The sequence below is a fragment of the Solanum tuberosum genome, unplaced genomic scaffold (assembly GCF_000226075.1).
Source record: "Solanum tuberosum cultivar DM 1-3 516 R44 unplaced genomic scaffold, SolTub_3.0 scf00147, whole genome shotgun sequence".
Lineage (NCBI taxonomy): Eukaryota > Viridiplantae > Streptophyta > Magnoliopsida > Solanales > Solanaceae > Solanum > Solanum tuberosum.
In genome coordinates this window covers 625,318-643,302 of record NW_006239070.1, presented here as the reverse complement: position 1 = coordinate 643,302, position 17,985 = coordinate 625,318, and the positions used below count along the sequence as shown (strand labels likewise).

At 36.3% G+C, this 17,985-nt stretch overlaps 1 protein-coding gene and 1 long non-coding RNA gene across 2 annotated transcripts; both read right to left on the bottom strand.

Moving 5' to 3' along the window:
• Positions 1-497: 497 nt before the first annotated feature.
• Positions 498-5,372, bottom strand: LOC102602615 (uncharacterized). The gene is made up of 2 exons (XR_001474026.1): positions 4,897-5,372; positions 498-1,076 (listed from the first exon to the last, which is right to left on the bottom strand). It is a non-coding gene; the product is annotated as an uncharacterized lncRNA (long non-coding RNA).
• Positions 5,373-5,446: 74 nt separating this feature from the next.
• LOC107057754 (F-box/LRR-repeat protein 25-like) lies at positions 5,447-6,435 on the bottom strand. The gene has a single exon (XM_015310845.1). It carries the CDS (start codon positions 6,339-6,341, stop codon positions 5,586-5,588), a length of 756 nt encoding a protein of 251 aa, XP_015166331.1. The 5' UTR covers positions 6,342-6,435; the 3' UTR covers positions 5,447-5,585.
• Positions 6,436-17,985: the final 11,550 nt, after the last annotated feature.

Genomic DNA, 17,985 nt, shown 5'->3' with positions numbered 1-17,985 from the left:
CCCCCCCCCCCACCCCCCACGAGAGTCGGTGCAGGAGCTTCCAAAGTGTCTCCATAGGTTTCAGACATTGGGCACAAAAGCAAAACATTAAATGCATTGCTTGATTCATCAACAGTATCAATCAATCAAATTTGAAATCTGTTCATTAGCAAGTGTAATCACAAAAACAAAGTAAAATGTGTTCAACTAGTATTATGAAGTAATAAATTTCATTAAAGAAAGAGCAAAAGTTTGCTCGTATACAAGAAGTATACTAAAAAAGTAGAATAGTTCATTAAAGAAAGAGCAAAAGCTTACACATACCTTACTCCTACCTCGTAGAGATAGAGAGACTTTTTTTCTAATGACCCTTGGCTCAAGTGAACAAATCAAAGCAGTAATGAAAAGGAAAAACAACAGTGAAAAACATATGACAACTAATAGGAAGCTAGTAAGAGAACATGACCCTTGGTTCACCAATGAATAACATAGGCCAGTGAAACAAGTCCTTGGACACGTAATGAATCTTTGCAGTACTATTTTGGCAAACTGGTTTTCGACTTAAAAGTTTCATAGTATAGAAAGAAGATCACAATTTAGCAAAATGAATAGAAATTACAAAACATTAGAGCACACTTTCTTCCATCACTATTAGGGGGACTTAGACATGAAGAACTACTAATAACTCCTTGGACATTGACAAGTGCAATCCATGCCTTTTCTAACAGCTCAAACCGGCCAGTTTCAAACATAAAGTTATAGATCTCAAATATGTTGCGATTAATACAAACAATAGGGGACCAAAGTTATCTATAAGAAAAGACAACTGAAGCGTGCGGAGAGGATATTGGATAGCTTAGGAGCTCCTGTGCCATTGTAACATAATTCGGAGATGCATCACTCCCTTGGAATGCGGCAACAATGTCAAACTTTTCTAGCACAATTGCATGGTTGAGCAAATATTTTACCAATGGTAGCACAGATCCATTCAAGTTAAGGATCTTGATGGTCTTCAGATAGGGAAATGAGCCATTAAAATTATGTGACTCAAACCTCCTGATCTGTTCGTCCTCATTTGTGTACCTTGACAGCAAGTCCTGTAGGAAAGAAACCACTGTATTAACCAATTATTTTCCTTAGATGGAAGCATCTTTTACCATTTAAGGTGAGTACTATATCATTTACTTGTTAAACATCTTTTACCAACAACTACAACAAATTTACTCATATAGTGACAACATGAATCAAAGCAACACAAGCTGAACTATATTATGAAGGAAAATAAATTGAGAGAACAAAAAAGCTCATTTAAACGTCATACAAGAAAAAATAAATAATAAGCACGCAACTGCAACAAATTTAACAAAGAGAATCATAAACTTTTTCTACTAGAAAAGCAGATTTTGAACAAAAAATATGACTGAAGCATTTGCACTTTCCTATGGGCTTATATGGTATCCTGAAAGCCGACTCTTTACTTATTGTGTGTTCAAGAGAGTTGCAAAACCTTCTTGGGAATATGAACCTATTATTGAAAAGATTAAGTCGAGGTGACGGAGAAGCCAATTGTATGGCTAATTCTTTAGTTGGATACAATCACCCAGTGGATGCAGAGAAAAACATTTTCAACTTTAACTCAGTATGAAGAGAAGCTAGAGTGAACTTAAGGTTGACACATGGAAGCTCTTTTCCTTCATAATTGGAAAGAAAGCCCAAAGCTTATCTCCAATAATGCAACAAGATGAACTTCCCGGTTTGATCCTTCAGTCAGTTCACGTGTTACTTGTCTCACTTTTTCTCCTTTTTAGTTCTTATGGAAACAACGTACACGAGAGCAGTCTCCACAAGTTAGAAGCTATTGTCTCATTAAGTACTTAAGCTAGCTATGCTTCAAATTGCAAATGGGAGTTCTTGTTTTGTTTATACATTAAGGATTATCTCCTACACTTTTATCAAACATTGAACCTTCTTAATCTTCTCCACACTTGAGGATTGAATACAAGTCTCTCTTTTTTTAACAACTAGGAGGGGTCTAAATTAAAACGAAATTCTGATTATTTTTTTCCAAAAGTACTTAAGATAAGAAATGTTAAATATATCTTCTTCCTCCACTAATAGTTGTTTGAAATAAATAACATGAAGTAACAAATATAAAGGTCTAACCCTTCGAAATGGCTGTCACGCCCCGAGCCTACACCCTGGGGGGACCGGCACCCGGAGACCATTCCTGGCCCCAAGCGAACCCTTGGTCTGGCTTTCTTAACTCAGCGGAAACCTAACTTAACTGAATAACTCAATGCAATGCAAGGTTATAACATAACCTAACTGATAAAATATGGCCAAAAAGGCAACTCGAGTCTCAAAATAGAATATTTATATATATACATGGATGCGAGACTCAAAACAAACTGACTGACTGTCTATGAAGCCTCTAAAATACTGAGATGGATGTTGGGACAGAACCCCGCAAGTATCCTAATAAAACAAACTAAGAGAATAAAACAACCGAGTCCTCCGGAAAGCAAAGAGGCTCACCACTGACTTTGGAGAGCTCAACTGGATCAACGGCGTGACGGATGCTGATCCTGGGTACCTGTGTCTGCATCATAATAAGATGCAGGCCAACTGGCATCAGTACATGGAATGTACGAGTATGCGAGCTGGAAAGCTAACCCACAACTTAAGCTTGAAAGGAATACAATTGACTCTTACCTTGGCTTTGTACGACTCATGAATAACTGAACTCAATATATAAAGCAATAAGACACATGCAATATATTAAGCTTGTAAAACAGTTTAAACAACTTAGCTCATAAATGATAAAGCAATAACAAACTCAACTTTCCTTATATAAAAGTAATATAACTTCAGTGGGAGATTCTTTAACCGACAACCACCACTATGAGCCCTAGTGGTGGTACAACGTTTTACCTCACGTTGCCCAAGGATCATCCTATACCTGGCCGTGATAAAGGAAGCTAACTTTACTAAGTGGATCCACTAACTTAACTTTATGGATTCATCTAAAAAGTATGACCCGTTAAATCCCATGTTGGCCGCATGGTTCTTATGGAGAGTGGAGTTAATATGAACTCGTATCCCCAACTCGGTGCTCAAGACTACTCCCAAAAATATACTTTAGCTCATAAGTGTTTTAAAACACATCTTTCTTTAGTTTGAGATAATTGTTCAAAATCTAGCCCAAAGGCTCACTTGGATCGATGTTCCCTTTTTTCTTGAAAACTAGCCCAAAGGCTCTTTTGGAATCATAGTTCCTTTCTTACTTAAATGTAAAAACATTTAGAAACTTCTTTGGGAAATACATAGTTCCCTAATAACTTTTGAGAAATGGACTCGACTTTAAACTCTTGACTTAACTTGAAACTTGAGACTCTTCACTTGGCTTGAAACTCTATACCCTTTTCTTGACTTGAAACTTGAGTCTTAAAAATGAAGCTAAAACGTTCAATAAAGACTCTCAAACAACCTTAGAACTTGCTTAACTTCTAAGCTTAACTCTTAACTTTACTTGACTTCTAACTTCACTTAACTTGGAAACTAACTCTCCTTGAATTGGATTATGAATTCAAGGTGTTTGATCACATGTTATGGATGAGTTCTTAACATTTAGACGTACTTTGGAGTGTCGGAAACAACTATGAAACATAGGTACTTTATCAAGGAACATGCATGGACAAGTGGGGAATGAATGGGAAAGGTTGGCATTCTTGGCGCTCTGAGAGGCGCGGGGCGCCAGCCCTAAAACTTCAGAGGGCAGGTTGGGGCGCACTACTAGGCGCGCCGCCCTAAGGGGGAAACTTCAGAACCCCTTTTGGGGCGTGTTGGCAGGCGCGACTCCCCAGAACACTCGACTTTTCTCCTTTCTTTTTCCAACTCTAAACCTTCTAAACCTCAAAGGTTTCAACACCAAATACTTAGGATCATAAACCCCTCAACATACAATAGATTTCAACTCAAAAACACAACCGGAAACATGTCCCAAATCAACAAGGAACTTCAACAACACAATCAACAACATCAACAACACAACCCAACAACTTCAACAACATAACCAATCTTTTCTCAAAAATAAAATGAGTTAGGCGTGTGGGGGAAAGGATCAACCCAACACTATGAACTCACATACCGAGTAGGGATTACCCCCGACGGAAACTTGTTTGATCTCTTCTTTCTCCTCTTCTTCTTTTTCTCTTCTTCTCTCAAAACCCTTACTCTCACTCTTTTAAAATGGGACAGACTGATCTAAAAATCAGTCCAACACTATAATATAACAAAAGGAATTGGTTAGGGAAAAGACCAAAATGCCCTTAAAATTTCCGGACAGATTTCCCTGCCAACAGCCCAACTTTCAAAGGGCATAACTCACTCATACGAACTCGAAATCGAGCAAATGCGTTGGAAAGATCATTCCACGAACTTTACAACCATAACTGGAACTACACCTAAGTTATCTTGAGCTAGAAGTTATGACTGCTCAAAGTTGGCCAAACTCACCTTTTTTCCATACTTAGCCAAATTTCCAGATTTTTAAAATTCTTTCCAAAAATGAAAATTTCCAAAAAAAATTTAAGCCTCTTCGTAGTTATTTCAAATTGCCGGATGTTACAGTGGCCCAGTGGTTTGGGCTTGAGACTTCTATGTTGGAGGTCTCAAGTTCGAAACCCCTTGCCAACTTTCTGGGTCTAGCTTGTCGCACCAGGCTTGCCTAGTGCGAGTTACCTCTTTTGTGTGGTTTGCGAGCTATTGCATAAGAGCGGGGGTTTTACCTTGTACGCACCAAAATGATTGCATAGGAGGGGGGTTTGTGCGCATCCAAAGGGTAGCGGCTGCGTGTTTCCCTTGTCATCAAAATAATTTTTTTAAAAAAACATATATAAAGGTCTAACAGAAACTTACTCCAGATTCAACATCGTACCAATCAATGACCAATGTCTCAAGATCCAGTGAGCTCTGTAGAAAGCAGCAAATTCCAGGGAAATCCAATTGTTCAAATCCCACATCAAGTTCTAAGAACTTCCGGCTTGATGGTGGAAACTCCCACCCTTTCAACTCCAAGATGGACAAGAACTTACAAAAAAGTTAGACAAACCAAGGAAATATGACATACTTAATAAATGAAATGCAAATTGTAGAATAATTCATATAAACAACTTGGACTTCTACAACTGTTTTGCCACATATGGTTGGTTTGAGAATCCAAAAATGGACCTATGAACACATGGGAAAGCCCATTAACAAGACTAAATAGTTTTACATATTGCAAACTCTTTATTCTCATAGTTAATCTTCAAATATTTTGTTCAAAAGATCTTGTTTCAACTTAGATTATACCAAGTAGTGGCATTATCAGTGTTACTATAGTGATGATTCAATAGCAAATAAAAAGTCCCTAAAAAGGATTTGAATTTTGGACAATGAAGAGTATGAATGTACCGCGATGCACCAGGATCCCAAGTTAAGATTTTCGACATGGGCAATGTTGTCAAGAAGTTCCTTAAACAACCTAAATTCCTTCTCTAAGTTTTGTTCTTCGTCCTCAAAATCAAAATCTAAACAAAGCACTGCAGTAACAAGTGATGACACATTTACGATGCGTATCTCACTACACAACCCCAAAATTTGCAAATTTTAATAGAAGGGGCAAATGATTCGAGCCAAAGGTCATGATTCTCATTTTTATAGTCGAGTATAATCAATTCTCTCAACTTCATAGAGCTTATTTCCAAACGATGTATGCTCGAATTTTTTTTCAATTCCAAGTACTCCAAGTTTGGGAAACCAGATAATACCTTTTCAATGACACCATCTGTGAATTCCATGTAAACAATTGAAAGAGAAAGGAGACTACTCCAGTTAACATTGCCAAAAGGGTTCAATTGGCAGTTCCATAAAACCAAATTCCTCAATGACGCATTTTTATATGCAAATTGAGGAAACTCATATCTTCGGTTATTTGTAGAAAGTCCAAGTTGAAGATCTTCAACATTAGCAAGTTTAGTCGCAAAATAAACCCATATATCAACATCTTTAGCATAACATTCGTCGTACTTAAGGCACCACACTCTGAGTTTCCGAATCTTCTCGCAAGACCTCCAATAATAAAGTTCTCTGTGGATAGAAACTAGGTAATCACGAGTGTCATTTTCATTGTCACTAACCGGGAAGTTGAATTCAAGTGATGTTGGAACGAATTTCCAAAGAAACTGCCATCGTTCAGACAATACACTGGTTCTCACAACTTCTTTATTGTTCGGCAACATAGAGAGGATGTGAAGTAGGATTGAATCGGGCAAATCGTTGAGTCGGTCTCCTCCCGCCATGAGTTTCCTTTGCATTTCCATGGAGTACAACTAGTACTATGTCTTCAAGGTGGAGGGTTTGTGGAGGTGTTGATTGGGTCAACGAAATCGGGTAAGTACTCGGTAATTTAGGCTGATTTCCCTAAACCAAATATATAGTTGGCAAAAAAAAAACATAAATAGAGAACTTTTAAAGAACTATTACATATACATGTAAACATTAATTGATTATCAATTATGACATATAAAACATTAACTTCTTTTTTTTTTTATAAAGTTAAAGTTGTATTCTTCGGCATTAAGGGTATGCTGGCTACCTCCAAAAAGTTACAATATAAAACCATAATTACATAGATCCTAGGAAATCTACCAACTGTTCTACTTCTTCTATACCATCTTCTTTACACCAAAAAAACAACATGTTAATGCAATTTTCTTTAACTTTCTGAATAGAGTTGGTAATATTCTCATGACACCTAAGGTTTCTTTCTCTCCAAATAACCCACCAGGCACAAGTAGGTACTATAGACCACCATCTTTTTTGGGTCTTGCCCCCTCCCCCTCCTCTTCCAGCAGCTCAAAAGATCAGCAAGTGAACACCCCTAATTACAACTACTATTATGTCTTCAAGGTGGAGGGTTTGTGGAGGTGTTGATTGGGTCAACGAAATCGGGTTAGTGCTCTGTAATTTAGGCTGATTTCCCTAAAGCAAATATATAGTTGGCCAAAAAAACATAAATAGGGAACTTTTAAAGAACTTTTACATATACATGGAAGCAATAATTGATTATCAATTATGACATATAAAATATTAACTTCTATAGCATTTTTAATATACAAAGAAACACTCTACATAAATTACCTACACAAGGATAATATTTAAAGATCAATTCCATTAAAATAGAAATAATAATCAAGAATCCATAAATCCTCGTGTTCTTTCCTACAAATTTCATCAATTAAGTTAGTAGATACTACATTTGTTTAATAGAACTATAAATAAACATATACATATTAGATTTATTTCAAACTAACCAAGCTTGCATCACTTGGTCAGTTTGAAATAAATCTAATATGTATATGTTTCTTTACAGTTCTATTAAACAAATGTAGTATCTACTAACTTAAGGGATGAAATTTGTAGGAAAGAACACGAGGATCTATGGATTCTTGATTATTATTTCTATTTTAATGGAATTGATCTTTAATTGTTATCCTTGTTTAGGTAATTTATGTAGATTGTTTCTTTGTATATTAAAACATGCTATAGAAGTTAATAATTCATATGTCATAATTGATAATCAATTAATGTTTCCATGTATATGTAATAGTTCTTTAAAAGTTCCCTATTTATGTTTTTTTGGCCAACTATATATTTGCTTTAGGGAAATCAACCTAAATTACAGAGCACTTACCTGATTTCGTTGACCCAATCAACACCTCCACAAACCCTCCACCTTGAAGACATAGTAGTAGTTGTACTCCATGGATATGCAAAGGAAACTCATGGCGGGAGGAGACCGACTCATCGATTTGCCCGATTCAATCTACTTTACATCCTCTCTATGTTGCCGAACATAAATAAGTTGTGAGAACCAATGTATTGTCTAGTGTATTGTCTGAACGATGGCAAATTTCTTTGGAAATTTGTTCCAACATCACTCGATTTCAACTTCCCGGTTAGTAACAATGAAAACGACACTCGTGATTACCTAGTTTCTATCCACAGAGAACTTTATTATTGGAGGTTTTGCGAGAAAATTTGGAAACTCAGAGTGTGGTGCCTTAAGTACGAGGAGCGTTATGCTAAAGATGTTGATATATGGGTTCATTTTACCACTAAACTTGCTGACGTTGAAGATCTGGAAGTTCGGCTTTCTACAAATAACCGAAGATATGAGTTTCCTCAATTTGCATATAAAAATGCGTCATTGAGGAATTTGGTCTTATGAAACTACCAATTTAATCCTCTTGGCAATGTTAACTGGAGTAGTCTCGTTTCTATTTCAATTGTTTACATGGAACTCACAGATGGTGTCATGGAAAAGGTATTATCTGGTTGCCTGAACTTGTAGTACTTGGAATTGGAAAAAAATTCGAGCATACATCGTTTGGAAATAAGCTCTGTGAAGTTGAGGGAATTGATTATACTCGAATATAAAAATGAGAATCGTGACCTTTGGCTCGAATTATTAGCCCCTTATATTCAAAAATTGCAAATTTTGGGGTTGTGCAGTGAGATACACATCATAAATGTGGCATCACTTGTTACTGCGATGCTTAGTTTAGATTTTGGTTTTAAGGACGAAGAACAAAACTTGGAGAAGGAATTTAGTTTTTTTAAGGAACTTCTTGACAACGTTTCCCATGTCGAGAATCTTAACTTGGGATCCTGTTGCATAGAGGTATATTCATACTCTTCACTGTCCAAAATTCAGATCCTTTTTAGGGACTTTAGTTGCTATTGAATCATCACTATAGTAAATATTGATGTGCCACTATATTGGAGTAATGATCCCTTTTTGGACCTCTTAATTACCTAACTTGCTAGCATAATGTTTTCTTCTTTTCAATATGTAAAGAAGATTCTATCAATATAACTGGCTGAGCACCAAACCCATGCTAGTGAGTACAAAAACTATATATAAATTGGAATGATGGAAACATAATAGTTTTGTGTACAAATGGAATATTATGATATAAATCTATCACAGCAATGTCTTCATTAACATATTTCAGTTAGTTTGCACCAAAAAGCAGTTTCAGTCACGAATGGCTTTTGCTTTCCTTCAAAAGTAGACCCGTTGTTTCTTTCTTTCGGTAAATCCCATAGTACACAGCAACACGCAATCTCAACTGCCATTTTTGACCCCCTTAGTTCTCTTCTTAGAGAAAATATGCTTGTTAATTGTGCTATGTAGACTAGACTACTTAAAAGGAGTGAATTGAGGATTATCATTAAAGCAACATTTGATTAATTTTAATGTGTTGTTGAGGATAATCATTAGTACATGCTCTAAACAGTTCTATTTGACAACTTGATTCAACTTAGACTACTCCTGTGCTCCGAGAAGTATGCTGCTCAAGAACTACTAGGGGAGAATATTAATGTGTTGTTGCAGTGAAAATGTATCTAAATAACTTGTGGCAATGACATCTAGTAGTTAATTAGAGAAATGTTGGGTTCAAGGAATAGATGCACATTTCAAAAGATTCCAAATCTCCACCTATAAAGTGGAACTCAGTTACTAATATGCATAAAGAGATGCTTCAGTTTTAGGATGTTCATATTGCATATGTTCAAAATCATGAACCTAAATGATTATACTTGGGAACTTTAGAAAAAAATCCTAATATATACAGGACACATGCCAATGTAATTCAATTTCTCTACTTGTGAATCTAATTGAAGAAAAAACAAAAAAAAAGTGTTCAGCAACTTTGATTAATTTGAGTTATCACAAAGGGCACTAGTCATCTCTCAGACATTAACATAGAGTCATAGACCTATGTGGTTCCATTGCTAGCATGAGGACATAGTTCCCTAGTAAAATACAGATATAAAATCACAATTCTGTCAAGTTTCTCTCCTTCCTGTTAGATTAAGAAGTCAATGTTGCATTAACATTCCTACTTCACAATAGGGTTTACAAGGAATAATTAGTTTAACCCTTTGGGGTGGCCCAGTGGTTTGAGCTTGGGACTTCTATGTTGGAGGTCTCAAGTTTGAAACCCTTGCCAGCGAAAGCAAGGGGTTTGCCTTCTGGGTCGAGCTCGTCGCACCAGGCTTGTCTAGTGCGGGTTACCTCTCCTATGTGGTTTGCGAGCTATTGCATAGGAGCGGGGGTTTTACCCTGTGCGCACCCAAAGGGTAGCGGCTACGGATTTCCCTTGTCATCAAAAAAAAAAAAAAATTTAACTTCAATAAGCATAGTTACCTTTCATCCTTGTAATGGCAACAACTTCCAGGCTTCAACTTCTGACGGGGTAAAGGGCACCCAAAAAGTTTTGCCGCATCATTAGACTCTGTAACAGGATGACCTCAGATATGTTTACGGGATCGTCTCTGTAAAAGGTGAGACGCCTTGGCCTAGAGATCTTCTTGATTCATAAAGAGGTTATACTATAGATGATGTGGGAATTGTAACAGATTTCATATCAAGGGGTTCTACTCCACGAAGCTCATATAATATGTTGGATGACAAGTATATTCTGATACTATTGAGAAACTTTAAATGCTATTGAGTAATCCAGTTAGCACCCTTCTTGGTGAGGAGAACTCCAGAAGAAAGTGATCTCCTCACCAAGAAATTGTGAAACCAAAAGGCCAAATATCTCAAAAATCCAGATCAAATTATGAAAAGAGCCCAAAATCCCCCAAAAGAAAATGATTCAAAATAAAAGAAGAATAGTCAAGTACTCAAGTAAACCAGAAACAACCTAAGAGTCAATTTTGCATAAGAACAAAAGCAAACGTAGAGCAGACACTCTCTCCTTCCATATTCACATTCCATCATGTTAATAACACAATAAACTGTAAATAAGTTTCTCAGTTAGTTGTCCTACAAATTATGCATTTCCTTCTGATAGTTCACTTGCTGTCCTAATGCATCTTTCTTCTTTTGCCAACTTTAAAATATAATATCTGCAATCAATTCACAAAGACACAGGGCCAGTCAAGAAATATCAAGGAAAAGAACATGACAACTAACTTGTTAAGATTTAGTCATCTTTAGTTCACATACATGACCAAATAACGTATTTAAATTGGCAAAAGGCTCAGTCAGGCATTCAACTGGCTTGAACTCAACTGCTGACAGAGGCAGCTCTAGTAACAATATTTTATAGGCATAATACATAAATGTGCCCAAAGTTGGAGGGCATTAATGTCAGCCGAGGCAAAGTAAAAAGGTATGTTTATGTATTATGGCATATAAAAAAGGTGTTATCTTTTTGAATCAGCCCAAAAGAAAAAAAGTCATATATCATGAGAAGAAAATGTTAATTTCACCCCGGATATTCCAATAAGTCAAGAATTTTGCACATTTTATCCTGGACAAATGGAAAATTTTTATAATAACACTACATTTCTTTAATATTCTTTTTCAATATTGGGCGTAGGTGAAGGGAAAATGTGGGTACAAGGTGGGGAACCCTCACCAACATGGTGAGAGTTCAGGTAGACAATCAACTATCAACTGAGCTACTAATATTCTCCGATAATAACACTACATAGTCATTACATTCATAACAAAAAATATTTCCTATATTACTTATCACCGCGGACACCTGAAGAACTATTAATAATCAAATGACCTAAAATGTTCACGACTTCAGAAATGAGGCCAATGCTAGATACGCAGCCACTAGCAGTCAGTAATCATCAGACATCTGATCTTCATCACCCTCCCCACAAGCCACAAATGAAAATTCAAGACCTGCGAGAGAGTCATGAGGATGCGTCATATTTTTAATTTGCCCAGAGATTCTATTACTCAAGACTTTGTTGAGGCTAACATATTTGCATAGCCGCAAGTCAAGCGATACAAGATGAGGACAATTATCAAGAATAGCCTCGACGCCTTTAATTGTCATCATGTTTCCAATGAGTTGAAGGTGGTGCAAGGTAGGCAGGTTTTTAGCAATAGCTAGAGCCTCTTCATTTCTTACATCTTCGTTATCAAAGTAATCACCTGATCCCATATACAATGAGTTATTTAGTTCAAACAACTTCAACCGTGGACAAGAGCATCCAAGAGCTTCAATGCCTTCTATCTTGATGGTTGTGTGTGTCAAACTCAGCTCCTCTAACAATGGGAATTTGTGAACTACTTCAACCAAGCTCTCACATACCATACCATAGCAACATGCAATGATAAGTCTTTTCAGTTTTCCTGACTGGTGGACAAAAGCATACATGAATTAAAGGACAGATTACCAACCACAATCCCTAATACAAAAAATTAGTGGAAGCACACCACAGAATGAAACAATTTGCTACCTTACTTAACCAAAATAAAAGAGATAAAGAAATATGCTACCCTTGCAAAGCAAAAAAATCCAAATGAAGGAAAACAAACAAATAAACACAATGGAAGCCTAAAATTTGGGGAAAGAAATTACCTTTCAGCTATGTACTCAAGCAACTGAGCAGTGGCGAAGTACTGCAAATTGATATCAACGACTTCACCTTGGCTGCGATCAACGGCGTAGCGGCACATTACCTCTAAGTCGTAATCCATTTCAGAGAGGTCTCCGAGGTTCCACATGTCAATGACTCGCCACATTGAAGGATCCTTACACACTCGTCTCCACTTACTGCACACTTTCTCAGCAGTCTCCAGTATCTCTACAGCACCAAGCCTGTGTAGTATATTCGCCCATATACCTTCGGGAAGCTCCATCCATGGCAATGCGCCGCGGTCGTCGCCTCATCAGGTGGGGGAGCATGTGACGTCCCGCCACCAACTTTTTCACCACCGGCCGACTGTTGCTTTTCCCTATTACTTTTCCCTTTCTGTTCATTGTATTTTTCTAGGGTTTGAGTTGGAAATTGGGGCTGTGAAGAAGAAAATGGATGCTTTTGAAATACCACAAAACAAAGGAGCCTTTTGTGACGTCCCGCCACCAACATAGGCAAATTTTGCAGCAGAGAAGGCGTAGAGGTTTCTAGAATAGGCTAGAAATCCTTAGATATTTCAAGAATACTTTAGAGAAATGTAGAATTCTCTAGATAGGGGCCAAAGTGTAGATAACTTAGGGACTTTCCATGTAAATATTAATTACACTTTAGTCCTTGGAGAGTAGTATAAATAGAGGTGCCACCATTTGCAAAGGCACCAAGCAAGTTGTAAGCAATCTTCCAAAGCAATACAAAAGCCTTCTTCCAAAACTCTCTTTGTTCTTTCTAAGTCTTTCCTTAAGCATTCTCTTAGCGATCTAGCTTAAAAGGCTACTTGAACTTACAAGATCGTGAAAGATTCGTGAGTAAGTTGTCAAGTGCCGCACGGAGCTTTAGTAAGACTCTAAGTCCGTGACACTTTGCCCCCTTTACCCCTTGTTGGGGATTGATGGCTGTTTAAAGGAAAAACTACATAATTAGAGATATTTAACTACCATAAATACATATATTATCTATAGTTTAAAAATATTACTCTTAATACCACTTTTTAATAATTATATCATATATTTTAAAAAGTTAAATCAGATATGATATTGAATAATTATCTTAAAATTTAAACTCCTTAATAGAAGGTACATTAACAATTAACCTCCCTCAATCTCCTTCACGAACTATAAATCTCTCCCCGCCCCCCCAAACCCCACGTCCTGTGCCATTTTTTCTCTCTTCCTTCGTCCTCCTCATAATATCTAACAAAAACGATTTTGGTTCATAGTTGAATCCCAGGCGTATCTACATGTCCTATGCACATGTCATTCTTCCATATGTCTGATGTTTGTGTATCCAAATGTCTTATGTATCTTCCTTTCATCTATATATCTACCGTTCTTCTCCTTATTCTATGTATTTTGTTTATTTATTAAATGTATATGTATTTTCTATTAAATATATATGAGTTGTAGAGTTCATATTGCTCTAAAGTTTGATTTTATAAACTTTTACAAATTAGGTTTTACATTGTTTGCTAGCTTTTGTTGTTTCTCAAATTTTAATGAATGACCATTCATAAAACAGGTCGAAAATAGATCTAAGTTTAAGAACGATCCTTTAAAATTGTTGAATACATGTATCTCACCTTTAATTCAAATTAATAGCACGTATCTCGATTTTTAATACTGTTGGATACACATATCTCACTTTTAATGATACATGTATCTCGCGGTCATGATTTGTTCCTAAAATTTGTGTGTTTCAGTTGCGGAGTTCACAACACTAACGCTTCAGATTCCCAACCTCACGGACGAGGACATGCTGTTCCACTTCATGGACGGACTGCAAAATTGGGCCAAAACGGAGTTGGAGCGGCGGCAAGTCAAGACCATAGACGAGGCCATCACACAAGCCGAGTCCTTGACGGACTATAAACATGAACGGCATGACAAGGCTAAAGGCAAGGATGCAAGGGGCAGTCATGCTAAAGGTGGGGGAGATCGCGGCCGAGGCAAGGAGCAGCAGGCGCACCCAAGACAGCCCGACTCCCACAAATCAGACGGCAAGCGGTTCGTGCGCCAGAACTACACGGATAGAAAGGCACAGACCACCAAAGGAGATGGATGCTACATATGCGGAGGACCACACGGCTACGCCAGGTGCCCGGAGATGAAGAACCTTGGCGCCATCCTACGCGAACGAAAGGAGAAGGACGCGCAAGAGCAAGGACAAGATGCGGGCACGACGCAACTGGGCATGGTAGGACTATGCGGGGCGATAGCCAAGCAGACGGAGAAGCCAGGAAACTTCAGCACGATAGATGAAGTAATATTTGAAACTATCGTGAATCTTAGTAATTAGGACCTAAACTGGTGGGATTTATGTAGTTTGCCTTGTTTAAAATCACGATAAATAGGCGGATTTTGGATTGAATTTAGACCGATTAAAAATGAATTGAAGTGTAATCAACTATACAAGTATCATAAAACTAATTAAGTCAAATATAAATTGGATAAAATGATTCTAGCCGGTATTTATTTTAGATCAAATAAAAATTGGGTAAAATGATTTTAATCCATATTTATTTTAGGTCAATTATGAATTGAGTAAAATGGTTCTAATCCGTATTTTTTTTTTCATTGTTTAATTCAGTTTTTCTTACTTGCATTCTTATTTATCTTATTGCTTTTTGTGTTCATAAAATATATTTTTAAAAATATGTTTATGAATTATGATATAATAAATGCATAATTAGACCTATGTATTCAAATTGGTCAATTTCATGGAACTGTCTTTTTTAAATTTCAGATTCTTTATATCAAAAAAATTCAACATCAAAATAATATAATAAAGGGAAAATCATGCAGCAAATTTATACTACTTAATTAGTCATTATAACTATAGTTTGTTATAATTACCACTCGCAACTAACATTATATATTAATTACATGGGCTGACTTCGAGTTTGTATAATTAGTCACGTTTGTATATGTATAATTCGCTAGAATATACAAATACATATGTATAATATACAATTATCTAACCGATATACATATACAATTCACCTCTCTCCCACTCTCTGCCCTCTCTCGCTCGCCTCTCTCCTCCCTCTCCCAATCTCGCTCGCCTTTCTCCTCTCTCTCCCAATCTCGCTTGCCAATTGCCATATATACAAATGCATATGTATACTATACAATTATCTATCCGGTATACATATACAATTCACCTCTCTCCCACTCTCGCTCGCCTCTCTCCTCCCTCTCCTAATCTTGCTCGTCTCTTCCCTCCCTCTCCCAATCTCTCTTACCATATATACAAATACATATGTATAATATACAATTATTTAACAGATATACATATACAACTCACCTCTCTCCTACTCTTTGCCCTCTCTTGCTCGCTTCTCTCTCTCTCCCAGTCTCGCTCGCCTCTCTCCTCCCTATAACATGTACCTACGAAATGCAATTATCAAACTATAGCTATGGAGAGTAATTAGGCTATTTTTGAGTGGCTACATGTGAAAGTTCCACGTTTCCCAGATTATTACGGATTGTCTGTAAAGGTTTTAGCCAAAAAAAATGCTCGAGAGTCGTATCATTAAAAATTTCACGGACCAATAAATAAAAAAAACTAAGAAAATTATCTAATTTCCGTTGAGTGGTCCCTAAATGCTAAAAAAGTGGAGTGGATCATAGTGAGGGGACATGTATTATTTTCCAGGTCATCACGAATGGTCCTGTAAAGGCTTTGCTAATTCATTGACGATATGGCTTCCAAGCACACTTTTTGCCAAAACTTTTACAGGACCAGCCGCAATGACCTGGGAAATAATACTTATACCCTTCTACATGATTCATACCACTTTTTATAGTATTTAGGGGCATGTCAACAAAAAGACGATTTTCTTAGTTTTTCATGTTAGTCCGTGAATTTTTCGTGTATGGTAGTCCATGAATTTTTCGTGATATGGATTCCCATTATTTTTTTGGCGAAAAAATTATAGGGCCATCCATAATGACGTGGGGAACCATACCCACACCACTTCTTGTTTTTGCATTTAGGAGTCACTCAACAGGAATTTAGCGATTTTGTTATTTTTTTTATTTGTGTTAGTCCATAAAGTTTTGGTGATATGACTTTCTAGCACTTTTTTGTTAAAAAACTTACAGGATCATCCGTAATGACATGAAGAATAATACTTAAAGCCTCTACATGATCTACGCTACTGTTTTGGCATTTAGGGGCTACTCAATAGGAATTAGACTATTTTCTCAATTTTTTGTATGTGTTAGTCTATAAAATTTTTTGTTATATGATTTTTCGGTATAGTTTTGCAAAAAATTTAATAGGATGTTGATGAACGATACCTATTACCTTTACATGATCCACACTACTTTTTTTAGCATTTAGGGACACTCAACGTGAATTAAACAATTTTCTCATGTTTTTCTTGTCTGTTAGTTAGTCCATGAACTTTTGGTGATCTGACTTTTCAACACTTTTTTCCCAATTTTTTTATTGGACCATCCGTAATGACCCTAGGAACAATACCTATAGCCTCTACGTGATCCACACCACTTTTTTAGCATCTAGGGGTCACTCAACAAGAATTAGGTGATTTTTTCAATTTTTTGTGTTAGTCCATGAATTTTTGGTGATACGGTATTCCGACACTTTTTTGACAAAAAATTTATAGGACCATAAGCAATGACTTAAGAAACAATACCTATAAACTCTATATAATTCACACCACTTTTTCTTCGAAATTTAGGGGGGCTACTTAATAGGAATTAGATGATTTTCTCATTTTAATGTGTGCTAGTCCATGAATTTTCGGTGATATGACTTTCTGACTCTTTTTTGCTCAAAATTTTATAGGACCATCCGTAATGACCCAATGAACTATACTCATCACTTTTACATGATCCATGCCACTTATTTTAATATTTAGGAGTCAAGAAAAAGAAATTCAAATTTTCTCAGTTTTTCATGTGTGTCCATGAATTTTTGGAATATGATCGACCGACTCTTTTTTGCCCAAAAATTCATAGGACCATCAGTAATGATATAGTGAACTACACAGAGTCTTTACATGATCAATGCCACTTCAATTAGCAATTAGGGGTGACAAAGCGTGATTTCAAGATTTATTTAATTTTTCGTTTCATGAATTTTAAGAATACTAGTTTTCGAACACGTGCAACGCACGTGTATTTCACGCTAAGTATTTTTTTTAAAAAAAAATATTACATTAAATGTGCAATGAGTTATATGAATTTTGAAAGGGAAGATTACCTTTTGTCTGATTTAAACTTCTAAGTCATTTCATCTTTGAATTTAACATAAATAATTAGTAAAATTGTATATACTATATAATATCATATGCAACATGACAAGCTATTAAAATCAATGTGTTTCATGCATTACAACACCGTATTAGACAAATAACTTCAAATTTTTTATTAAACCTCTAAAGTATATAATCTCATATATAACACATTTTTTCTATAGTAATCCATGCAATTACATATTAAAGTGTAACACAAATTAAAGATTAACAACATAAAGACACAA

What these genes read in the sequence shown, in the direction of transcription:
- LOC107057754 (XM_015310845.1), bottom strand. Translation starts at nt 6,341, where the DNA reads ATGGAAATGCAAAGGAAACTCATGGCGGGAGGAGACCGACTCAACGAT.